This window comes from Lutzomyia longipalpis, chromosome 3 (genome assembly GCF_024334085.1).
Source record: "Lutzomyia longipalpis isolate SR_M1_2022 chromosome 3, ASM2433408v1".
Taxonomy (NCBI): Eukaryota; Metazoa; Arthropoda; class Insecta; order Diptera; family Psychodidae; genus Lutzomyia; species Lutzomyia longipalpis.
In genome coordinates, this window is record NC_074709.1 from 13,614,460 (window position 1) to 13,627,338 (window position 12,879).

The 12,879-nt window shown below is 35.1% G+C and overlaps 2 protein-coding genes across 5 annotated transcripts in view; one reads left to right on the plus strand and one right to left on the minus strand.

The window, feature by feature from the left end:
• Positions 1-12,879, plus strand: part of LOC129793173 (uncharacterized) — a 1,136,769-nt gene that overhangs the window by 509,671 nt on the left and 614,219 nt on the right. The gene's annotated exons all lie outside the window — the stretch shown is intronic.
• The window catches only part of LOC129793162 (ankyrin repeat domain-containing protein 11), a 33,910-nt gene that overhangs the window by 20,534 nt on the left and 497 nt on the right, over positions 1-12,879 (minus strand). For 2 of the 4 annotated variants that reach the window (XM_055832910.1, XM_055832911.1), the window contains exons 3-4: positions 12,697-12,849; positions 11,541-11,789 (exon numbers count right to left, since the gene is read on the minus strand). In XM_055832910.1, the coding sequence (XP_055688885.1) occupies positions 11,541-11,789; positions 12,697-12,849 (402 nt within the window). Of the gene's footprint in view, positions 1-4,385; positions 10,568-11,540; positions 11,790-12,696; positions 12,850-12,879 lie in introns of those variants that run through there. The other 2 variants (XM_055832913.1, XM_055832912.1) reach the window with 1 other exon arrangement.

The following is a 12,879-nucleotide window of genomic DNA, read 5'->3' on the forward strand; positions in this document are numbered from 1 at the left end:
TTACAACAATAACAAATAAGTAAATAAATAACTAGCATTAGATCACAAGACAGCGATACATTTCCGCCTCAATGTTTAACATGTCACACACAATTTATCGCAATTTTTTCAGTTTGCGATTGAGAAGTTTTGTAGATGAGATATTTTATTTGCTCAATTCTTACTTTATGCTTAATACTTCTGCATGTTGACACAACTGATTATTTCTTTCCTATTTCACATATATATTTCTTGTACAATTTCCAATGTATTTTTTTTTCAATTGTGTGTGCGTTTTCTTTCCGTTCACTGTGCCAAAGTGACTACATGTTGTCAGTATGAGGTGAAATATTCGTTCAACATTTTGCCACAGGGTGTGTCATTTATAGGAATAAAAAAAAATTCCTTAAGTCAATTTTCAGCAATTTTTTTTCTATTTAAAAATTATCCTAGTTCTTGACTATTTTCTCTTTATTTCCCGCAATGCAAAAAAAAGGAATTTAAAGAACATTTGATCCATCCTGTAACCACCTTGTATGGCATCAAAGGCATTTGAATTCTGATCACAATCTCAATCTCTCAATATGACGTCGTCGCCAAACTGCATATTTTCCTCCATCTTCAGCAGATTTTTCTTCCCATTTTCGCACACACAACATTTGGAAAATTCCCAATAATCCATCCATAAGAGCAAGTAGAATGGGTTGTGTTGGAGGAAAAAATATTGATTTGCGAGATGATTTAAACCACCCCCAACTTTTCCATCCACAAAAAAAAATTATATACACAGAAAAATTGCCAAAGGGGCCAATAAGAGTCTCGCCACCCCCCCACGGAGTGTCTATCAATCCCCAGAAAGTCTCCAATATTGCTCCAATCAAATTTCAATTGATCATAAAAATGCCTCACATTGTTGGAAATATTAATAAAACGTCCATTAAATTGCTCTATTTTCTTTATTATTTGAAGAAAAAATTTTCGTTCATTGACTAGAGTAAATAAAAAAGAATTATAAAATAACAACAAAAATAATTTAAATTTTAGTTAAGGATAGTATTCCTAATAAATATGTACAAAGAGATAATAACCCCCCACACAGACTGTGTGGGGAGTTATGTGAAATCAATGGTGGAAAAGCTCAAAAGCACATTTTCACCACATGCCATTATAGCCGGAAAATGATCATTCACCCACAGAGGAATCTTTTAATTGCATTCTCATTTTACAGCTCTTGCAATTACATCAATGTATTGCCTCTGTCTGTACTAAATGAGGAAAAATAATCTACCCCATATATACGAATGTTTTTGCCAATAATATTGGTAGGAATTTAATGACGTTGCCAACTTGGCTTATTTACAGATTGTGCTATAAACTTCAATATGTGTACACAATGTAACAATTTTATTTGGGAATGTATAGAAGTACTTGGCTGTCGACAATATTATATTATATTTTTTTATGTGTATTTTGCTTATTTTTTTAGCAAAAATTTCTTTTTGGGACCTTTATAAGGAAGCTTTCAAAGATATGGCGATTTAGAATTTTTAAATGTTAAATCTACAAACGAATCAACGGAAAAGTCAAATTAACTTTCATATCCGCTATTTATATATTAATATGTATTGCATAATGATATATGTTGAGGGCATTGACGTTTCAAGGCAAGCAAGACAGATGAAACATCCAACTAGTAAATAAGTTCTAAAACTTTAAAAGAATAATGTTTCCCTTTAATTCAAACCTCAAAGCAAGGCATCCAATTAACACAAATTAACCAAAAATTCCATAATCCCACAAAATAACCCCAGAGGAGCCAACATAAATTCCATAATTTCTCTAAAGTATCAAGATGTCTTAATAACGAGTCACGAATCACAGCTCTCATTGTTATCGCAAGCATAGAAGATAATTTTTTTTTCTTTAACATCATAGGACTTATCAATTTTTATTGGGAGAAACCTCTTATTCGATTTTCTTGTCACACACACTTTTTTTTTATAAAAATATTGTACAAAAATAGACTAAAAAAGAACGGTAAGTAAAACTTACGGGCTGTGATTCTTTCTTTGTCAGTGAAATGTGAAATTGACTGAAAATTGAGGATGGGCAAATTTTGAGGAAGGCTTTCTCGCGCACCGAATCACAGCCAACGCGCAGATAATTTGTGAGAAGCCTTAATCGTGGGCGTTGGCTGTGATTCGGTACGCGAGAAAGCCTTCCTCAAAATTTGCCCATCCTCAATTTTCAGTCAATTTCACATTTCACTGACAAAGAAAGAATCACAGCCCGTAAGTTTTACTTACCGTTCTTTCGCTTTATACTGTTCCATCCATGCTATATTTAATTTTTATCTTTGCAGTTTATATATATTTATCTTTGCATTTTTATATGTATATATATAATGTATATATCTATGCATTTATATATATTTAATTTAATTTTATATGTGTATATATAAAACGCCCCGCTTTGCGGGGCGTTGGACTTATGTAACTCAAGATATGACATGTAAACTTTAAAACGCGATATCTCCGGAACGGCTACATAGATTTTCTTCATTTTTGGCATGGTGATAGATACTATAGTCAACTATAACATATCAAAATATGAAGCAATTCTATAAAGCGGTGCTCGAGATATTCATCGAAAACTCATCGAAAATTTTGTTTTCGATTTTAGCACCACTTGCGGACATTTTTTGAACTTGCGATGTTCCGAGCAGTTGTAGGGCTCGTTAATATCTTTCATTTGAGCCCGAGTTGATCAAAATCGGTCAAGCCGTTCTCGAGTTATGGCCGATTTTCGATGAAAAATTGTGGCGGCCATATTGGCTAAACGGCTTGGCCGATTTTCAAAAATGAGGTATCGTTGGAAAGGTCTAGATGGCCCCTACAACATATCAAAATTTCAGCCCTCTAGCTAAAATAGGGGCTGAGATATAGCGAAAACAAAATTTGACAGTTATTCAAAATGGCGGACGCGGGGGTGGGGGGTTGGATTTGACTTCATAATCGGATGTCTTCCACCCGATATATGAACTTTGCCGTTGACCGCAAGTCTCTATCTATTACCGTTCTCTTGCAATATAGTGTTATATTCCGGCCGGACGGACGGACGGACGGCCGGCCGGCCGGAAAGATTTTCGGCGCCACCATTTTTTGGAATGTAGGGACCCTAATTCGTGCTCATCCAAAGTTTGAGCCCGATCTGACGACTTTGCATTTTTGAGTGTACACAGAAGCTGTGCTTCTTTTAAGAAAGAATCACAGCTAAAAAGGAATTCGATAAATTTTTATCTCTCCAACATTCATAGCGCGCGTATTATTGTGATAATTTTTTTCTCTCCCTCTCTGTCTTCCCTCTCGCGATCTAAAAATAGCGCAACTGCTTAAAGAGCTTGCCTTTGTCTCTTGTATACATATGTAAGTATACATTTTTATTCATCTCCTGAATTTCTTGTCTTCCGTTTCATTGTACATAATTGATTTACAATAAAAAAAAAACAGAAAATTTATAATTTAACTCTGTAAAGAAGAAATATCTTGTAAGATTGCTACCTCATACCCTTCCCCGTCCATTCATCTCAGGCTATTGGACATTAATTAAAAGCTCTATCAATGTATTAAATGTATTTATTGTCCAATACAAGAAACTTCACACATTCGTGCGTCTGTAGAATGATTTTATAAGTGATATTGCGCCAAAAGAAATACATTTTAAGAAGCTAAAATCATTCTCACCCAGCAAGAAGTCTCAACATCACATCTCTCTTTCTCGCATTCGCCTTCTTTAAGTTTTACTAAACGAGCAATTCACAGTAATCTTAATACATTACAAATGTACATAAAATAATAATTGAGCTTTACCCCCACTCTTTCGCATGAGTCTCACACTCTTGAAAAAGCCGTATCAGAGTTGAAATTCCACAAAAAGAATATAGAAAAGATTGAGATATCTTACTCAATTTTGTTCAATGACGGGCATAGATTTTTTTTAAATTTTTTGTAGAACTGATAAGGTGATAAAAATATTCGCAGTCATTTTGTTTCTTACCACCCTGTATTTACTTTCAAAATTCTAAACAACTTTTGGAGTTTTTTTTTTTATTTTTAAGCTTTTACTTATTAATTCTTACATAAAAAAATACATAATATATTGGAGTGATTTTTTTATGAAGCTGTAGTTAATGATTAAACGGTGTTATAAAAGAATATCAATGAATGAAAATTGATTAGTTCTTGTCAAGCCAGATAATTTTTTACAGCGTATTAAAATAGTTCTCATCTTGTATTTACTTTTGATTAAAATCTTTAATCTTTACTCCCATCAACTCTAGCAATATATCAATGAGTGTAATATGCTCACAAGTATGTTTAGGTAGTTATTGACAAGTTAAACTCTACCTTTGTTCTGCTGAGACGCCAGAGTTCGTCGCTGCATGATTTAATTGAAATTGTGTTTTTTTTCCTTAATTTAACAAATATCCAAACACTTTGTAGTTTTAGTTTTATTTTTTTTTTGTCTTCGTCAAAATTCAAAGTCAATTTCACACACAGAACAGCCAAATCACTCACAGATATTGTCTTGATGTAGGTTCTTATCTCTTCACTCTTCAACTCTCACGTTCTTTGAGAAAAAAAGAAAAGAAAAGAGGAAGAAAAGCTTTTCCTTGTGGTTGTTCTCTTCTCTCACCTATCACACTCTTTTTTTTTCTCGCCCAATTTCGTGGCTTTCGCACTAAGAATTGTGCGGAGATGATGATGAAGAAGGCGAAGAGAAAAACGGCACAAATAGACCGTTGATGTTGGGAGTTGATGGTTCACTTTTCACGCACTTTCTGTGACATCCTCTTTGGCATCTTCCGAAGTCACTTTCTCACAGCACTTTGCTCTCAAGTCTCATCTTATAACTGTGAAGTGAATCGCTTGCTCACAACATACAGACGGTGTGTTTTGGTCTTATTCTCACTCTCAGCCGTTCATCTCTTCTTTTTCCCCGTTTCTCTCGGGGCAAAGTTATCTTCGTGTGACGGTTGCTGCGCGAACATTTGAGGGAATATTTGTCTGACCGCAGAAAAGCGGAAGTTACTCCTCACAGTCGAGACATACGCTGAGACAAGTGAGGAACACTATATAGACACACCAATGTTAGACTTTCTCCCTCTGGCCAAATCTACCATCCCCCAGAATTCTACTCCCTTATACTATACTAACCAATTGAACCACAACTGACTGTTGGACTTGGTTCTCCAATCTGTTGACACTTCCGATTAGGAGTCTACCTTTTTTTCTATTTAACTCCCTTTAAATCTCCATTGAGGTTCGTTTTTTTCTTAATCAGATTTCCTCTCACTTTCACAGATCTTGATAATTGCCTTGTCGTTTGCCCCTGCTGAGACACACTCAAAGTCGTAAATCTTCGGTATTAAATTGACGTTCTCGCTCACAGGGGTTTTTATCCATACGCGCTCTTGTTGATTTTTTTTCTTCCTCTTCTCTGGTTGTGTCGAAAATAAACTGCTTTCGGCTAGTCAATACGATGACCACATCAGTCTTTCTAATGACTCCGCTGATGGTGTAGATTGCAATATTTTCTTGACACACGCTGACTCACCAAATATCTCACCCAATCTTGAATACTTCTTCGGAATTTTTTTCTTGAAGCTTAAGGTTCACCTTCTCACACAAAATGCTTTCCCAAGAAGTTTTTCTTTCTCCGCTTCAATGGTGAATTTTTCTTTTCTTTTTTTTCTTTGAGCAATTTCACGCTTTCAGACATCCATTTGTCGTCGTCGTCGTCGTTGTCTCAAGTGTGTCTCTCCAATAAACAAATCCCACGATTATCGGACGTCTTTCTATCCTATATACAACACACACTTATATTCTTATCGCTTTTTTCGTCTCTTCCGCTTCACAGACAGTCGTCAATGAATTATTTTTTTTCATTTAAGCAATATAGATACCCCAACTCCAATCAGGGATAAATTCCTCACATCAATACATCCAATGTTAATTTCTTGATTGGATTTTTCCTGGATTCCTAATAAGATTCCTTTCTATTTGCAAAATTTCAAAAAACTGATGTCTTACACGATGAATGTATGTATAGTTAAATAATAGCACCAAGTGTCGTCAGCAGAATCAGGTGAACTTATAACCAAGTGCAGCAGTAGTCCATCAGTCTTCGCCCCACTACTCAGTCGCACAGTTTAACATGCAATAGTTAACCATTTAGGTACAAATAGGACGACAACACACAACTCACGACATTTATACAATTTAATACGCGAACACTGCTGCTCCTCCGCTTTTCCTCCTCTAACTGTTTCGAGATTGCGAAACACAGCCAAGTAGTGCCATCTCCGTCATGTACACAATCCCCCACAGTCAAAAGGGGGCTCCCTCACTACCAAATCACCTCCAACTCTATCTGTCCCCCTTACTCCAATAGAAAGGCTGGATTTTTCTTTTTTTTCTCTCTTTCGAAGGTATTCGTGCTTCTGAGCCGGTGACCGGGTGTTTAAGTTATGCACCTTTTGGGATGTCGTCGTCGTCGTCGTCTTAACCAACTTGGTTATCTCGCACCTTTTAACACCCACACGACGTCTTTTGGGATGAAAACAAAAACACATCCACTACGCTGAATGGCAAATGGGTAGTATGGCTCCACTTTGCACTGACACACACCACACTCATTAAATCAATTAATCGTATTTGTTTAGAGAACGGGCAACAACAGCAACTTCCGTCCTTGTTCACCTCCCAGTAAACTTCCCACAAGTCTCTTTGTCTAGTTACCGACAACGTCTCGTCCCACCCAATTATATAGAAAGTATATATATGTATATACCATACAAAGTATGAGACGCAAGATGCCGTAAGCACTAGTTGACTCTTATGCGACACCCAACACAACGTCTGTGTCTCTCGGGCGAACGATCTAAAAAGCTGCTGCTTCTGTGCCAAATGCCGAAGAGTCTCTGAAAGTGATCGACAATATGCGGTGTGTATCCAAGTCATTGAGGAGACTACCACCACATATGTATATGTAGCATACATTGCCATCCATACATGCTATGATGTGAGAATGAAATGGATATATTATCCGCAATGTTTCATACAAACACCATTGTAAACGTCTCCCCATAATCCCCAACATCTTGCACCAATTTAGTATTGTAGAGTATCAAAAACACCACCAACCTGTACGCTAATGTATGCGTAGACTTCCCAACATACACCCATAGTTATGTTTGATTGTATGTTGAGTAGGTGGTAGTACAATTTTTTTCAATGTACATATGTAACTATTTAGTAGTATAGACTATGCTACATATATGTACATATGTACAAATGTATGTATGTAGATAAATCTAGCTGAATTGTCTCACTCTGAATCAAGAATTCCAATCTATATGTCTAAAAAGTCGGGAGTCGGATATTGATTTAAGTAGGGATTAGGTATATGAATACGGATGAGCTGTGTAATACCTCCCCTACACCATTTATGTACATTTATGAATATATTGTATATATGTCTACTTTGCAGTTTATCCATAAGTTTTGTATCATCTTCATCCAACTTTAAAATGAATAATTTTTCTTGATTTATAAATATTTTAGACGTAGACTTTTAAATTTTTTTTAAAACGGATATAGTATTACCGATAACGGATTCTAGAATGCAATTTTTCAACCCTTTTCCCACAAAATACAATTTTACAGGAAATTTAGGTTTTCGAAATCTAATCCTTGACTATACCTTCAAACAAAGGTGATAAGTTTTCCTAATATAATCTGACTTGATAATGGAAAATTCCTATTAGGTCTTTGTTGATTTATCACACCGATCTTATCACTAAATATACAAATATATTTTATATAACAATTTAATGTTAATTGTTTCTCAAGTAGGTATATATGTATTTTCTCAACAAACTTCCCATTTTTCACTTTTCCAAAAAAAAGGAAAGGAACTTTATGTATGTATTTAAGATAGAACTTTTAGCAAAAATGTCCAAGAAGGTAATAAAAGTATATCACGAAGATTTTCAAACAGAGACAACCCTATAAATTCATTGATAAAAATTTGTTTTGCAAGAAAAAGACAACAAGACAATTAGGTAAGATACATACATAATGTATAAGGAATAAATAATTATACATAATGCTCATTAATTCCTAGAAAGACTGACCAACTTTTCATTACACTTTTTTTTCTTCTTCTTCCTGCATTCGCAATCTCATCTCTCTCTCTCTCTACCCCATTTTGTACGATAAAAAATTTTCCATTTCACATAAATATGTAGGTACAACAACATCATTGTACGTTACATTAAAATTGACAACCTCGGTAGAGTTCTTTCAACCCTTCTTTCCACACACAAACTCCTTGTCCCTCTTCCACTTCTTACTCACAACATAACTCCATAATATTCGGATCTTTCATACAGAAGAACTCTCTGTCACCTTCCAGCCAACAGAAGTTTATATTGGAAAAGAGAGTAAATATTTAGACAAAAATGCTATCGAATGCGAAAAAGAGATAGATTTTATGTTGTAAAAGATAACATGAACCACTTATGTACATACTGAGAAGGAAGAAAATTTTGTTACTTTAAACGATATAAATAAATAATGTTCAACACCCCGTCATACATATTAAATTCAAAAGCAAGACAAGGTTAGAAGATATTTTCCAGAGAAAGAGAGAGAGAAAAAACACCTTCGAAGCATTAGAATGAGACACACGACATACAACATAGAATTTGATTAAAGCCATCATATTTGTTCTTAATACGAAAATTACACATTGATGGTCCCTCTTATCATGTTCCAACAATCTCTATCCCATTCAAGCCCTACTAGAAGTCAATTAGTCCCTCTCGTGTACACCCCCTGAAAACATATGTCGTCATCTTCTTCCAACACACGAGCATAGAGCATTATGTTAGTATCATTATATGCATCACACTTCATGTTCTTACTCATTTGCTTCATTCCATGCAACGCATACAGACACCGGGGATTAAACAGAGAGCGAGAAAGAGAGAGAATGACAATCCCCCAGAAGCATATTTATAAGCTCTCCAGATTCGCAATACACTTGTTTACACACGGACTTTGTGTACTAAAGCCCCCCCCCCTGACCCATGAAAAAGTCATATTTTACACAGCTGTCTATGCGCATTCGTGTCTACTACCTTCTGTCCCTCAATGTTTCTCAATACTATAAAGTTCTTAATATTATGTATTAATTATTTAACTAGAATTAGGTTTAAACCAAACTGTATGAAGAAAGCTTAAAAATAAAATTTAATCTCAAATGGATCAAATTTTATGGAAAACTGAACAAATCGTTAATTTATAATATCTTTTGATGAAAATATGTAGTTAGTTTTAAGTTCTAAGAAATAAATCTTATAGAGACCTAGAGTTTGATAAAAACTAAAAGGAAAAGATAAGGTTAAAGTCTAGACTAGATTTTTTAGTTGTCAGACATTAAATCGTCTTTCAGACGCTTGATTTTGAAGGGTTCTTCAGAATTTTTATTAAATTAAAAAGAAACTTTAAAAAAATTTATGGATAAAAGAGATTTTATAATTAAGAATTGAACAAAGATTTTTTTTCCAAAATGGGTAAAAAATGTACTGGTAAGCTGACCAAGCTTACGAGAGCTGTGTTTCTTTCAGTGTACCAATTTTGTGAGAGCAAACTAGAACGCGAATTAATTTAAATACGCGCAAAGTCGGGAAAAGTTGAAAAGTCATTCCCTAAGAAATCTTTAAAACGCCATATCTCGGGAACGGATCCATAGATTTTCATAAATTTTTTTTTGTTTGAAAGATCTTGAAGTCAGCTATAACATATCGAAAAATTAAAAAAATTTATGTCGCCATTTTCGAAAAATTCGAGTTCGAAATTTTCGAAAACTTTGTTTTTGATTTTAGCGCCTCTTGCGGTCATTTCTCGAAGTTGCAATGTTCTAGACATTTGTAGGGTTTCTCGAAACCTTTCATTTGCGCTTGAGTTGATCAAGATCGGACTTGTAGAACCCGAGATATGACATGCCAACTTTGGAAGGCTATATCTCGAGAACGGATCCATAGATTTTCTTCATTTTTGGCATGGAGCTAGATAATATAGTCAGCTACAACATATCAAAAAATGAAAAAAATTTATGTCGCCGTTTTCGAGATATTCATCGAAAACTAATCGAAAATTTTGTTTTTGGTTTTTGGCCCCCTAGCGGTCACTTTTGAAACTTCGGATGTTTTAGAGAGTTGTAGGGTTTGTGGAGATCTTTCATTTGACCCCGGGTTGATCAAAATCGGTCAAGCCGTTTTCGAGTTATGGTCGATTTTCGATGAAAAATTGTGGCGGCCATATTGACTAAACGGCTTGACCGATTTTTGAAAATGAGGCATCGTTGGAAAGCTCTTGATGGCCCCTACAACATATCAAAATTTCAGACCTCTACCTATAATAGCGGCTGAGATATAGCGAAAACAAAATTTTGAAGTTATTCAAAATGGCGGACGGGGGGGGTGGGGGGTAAAATTTGACGTCATAATCGGACGTCTTCCAGTCGACTTTTAAACTTTGCCGTTTACCGCAAGTCTCTATCTATTACCGTTCTCTTGCAATTTATGGTTGAACCACGGCGGACGGCCGGACGGACGGCCGGAAAAAAAAATTTTTGGCGCATACGTTTTTTGGAATGTGGGGACCCTAATTCGTGCTCATCCCAAGTTTGAGGCCGATCTGACGACTTTCGATTTTGCTCGGTACGCTGTGTCTGAAAGAAACACAGCTAAAATTCCAAAATTTGCTAATGCCAAAAACGCTTAAAGCTTCTCGTTTTTTCGGGCTTAGCCTTAGAAAATATTGATTAATAATGTTCAAAAGACTTAGATTTCTTCCAAAGCCTAATCACAGATAAAACAAAATGTTACAAAATCTTTTTTTTTTTTAATAAAATGCGTCAAAAAGCTTCAGATAAAAGCATTTTGAGTCAATCAAAACGTCGTTGCTTGAAAGCATCGAAAAGAAACTTTTTCTATTCCATAAAAATGTTTTTGGACATAAGATTCTTTCAATTTACATTCTTAATTTACGAGAGTAATTTATGTTTGAGAGAGAGAGAATAGGGAGTCATTGTAACATACATCCCACTTCTGCTGAAATATTCATCCCACCACGGGGATGACAAATTGCCTCTGAAATTCGCCAGAGCTTCTACTTTTATAGCCCCCCCAAAGAAGAATTTTCTGTTCTTGCCTGTGTGTGTGCGCGGGGAGAGAATCGCATACGCGCAACTCCTCATAACTTTCCAGTGTAATGTTGCTCAACATAAAATTCTCAATGTTAAAGTGAGAAAGGCAATGTGTGTGCAACAGAGTCAGAGAGGGAATGGCATACATTCCAGAGAGTCTATTGACTTTTTATAGCACACAGAACCTCTCAAATTATAGTTCTTCGTGCCATTTTGCGCGCATTTAAACTGAGGTTAAGAATATATTCTAGACTAGAGATATTTATGGGATAATTTGGACTTACCTTTGAGGTAGTTGTAGACCGCTGGGGCTGCAATGTCACAGGGTGTCTTTCCCTTTTGATTCTTACTCGTTGGATCAGCACCACGCTCCACAAGTAGCTTAACAAGCTTCAGTTGTCCATCGAGAGCAGCATCATGAAGTGGTGTAACATCTTCGTAGCCCTTTGCATTGACATTGGCACCTGCCTTAATGAGGAGAGCTGCTACGTTGTAGTGCCCGTGATTGCAAGCCTCATGAAGGGGGGTCCAACCTTGGGGAAATTAACAAAAATTTATTAGAAAACTAAAGATTTTTTGAAAGGCTATGGTAAGAAAAATTGATATTATTAATTAAAATTAAAACTATTTAATAACGTAAAAAAGATCGAATTTTCTAAGAGCAGAAAATTGATTGAACGAGAACCATTTTCTATTTTCTCTCTTGTGCTAAGAAAGTTTAGCTAAGTGACTAAGAGAGATTAGTTCTAATTTTTAATTAATTTTGTTTTTTTTTTCTTTATAAGACTAGAACTATACCTACATATTTGATAAATTAAAAATTCTTATTTGGGCTGTTGTAAGAAAAATCATCCTTCTTCATAAAATAGGGATATCTGTATATTTTTAACACGTTAAGGACTGGTATAATACTCGGGTATTGATTTTATTACATGAAATATAAAAAAGTCTAAAACTCTAACCCATCTGGCATTAATTTTAATGAAATTCTTTAAAATATTACGGAATGTTTTAAAAAAAAATTCTGATAATTACGCGAGGAGTTTTTCTCCTTCTTTTTTAAGGATTTTTATGCGAACTCTTCTTCTATTTTTTTTTTAGTAATTCATAATTCGGATTTCTTTGAAGATTTATCATTTTTTCCATGGAACTATTCTTAAAATTTTCTTTTGTGATTTTTTTTACAAATTTAGTCAAAAAATCTTTAATAAAATAATCAAAATTGTGTTTAATCCGTTTAGTCTGTTCATTGAACATATAAAACCATTTGTTTAGTAAATAAAATAAAATACATACAAAAAATAATACTGTGTTCAGCCATAAATCATAACTTGAAACTCCCGGAAAGTCTTGAAACTTTCCGGAAGATATGAGAAATCGTTAAAAAATTAAATTGTAATGAGATTTTACTCGAAAAAATGGCATAAAAATGCTCTTTACCTGCATTGTCTGCTAAATTGGGGCTCATCCCCTGGTCCAGGAGTTTCTTCACGGCATCGTGGTCACCTTTGATGGCTGCAACGTGCAAGGCGCTCTCCCCGCGTCCATTCTTATCCCGCCCACGAGCAGAAGAGTGTCCACCGGGGCTTAATTCTGCAAGAAATATGGAAAATTAGTCATGGG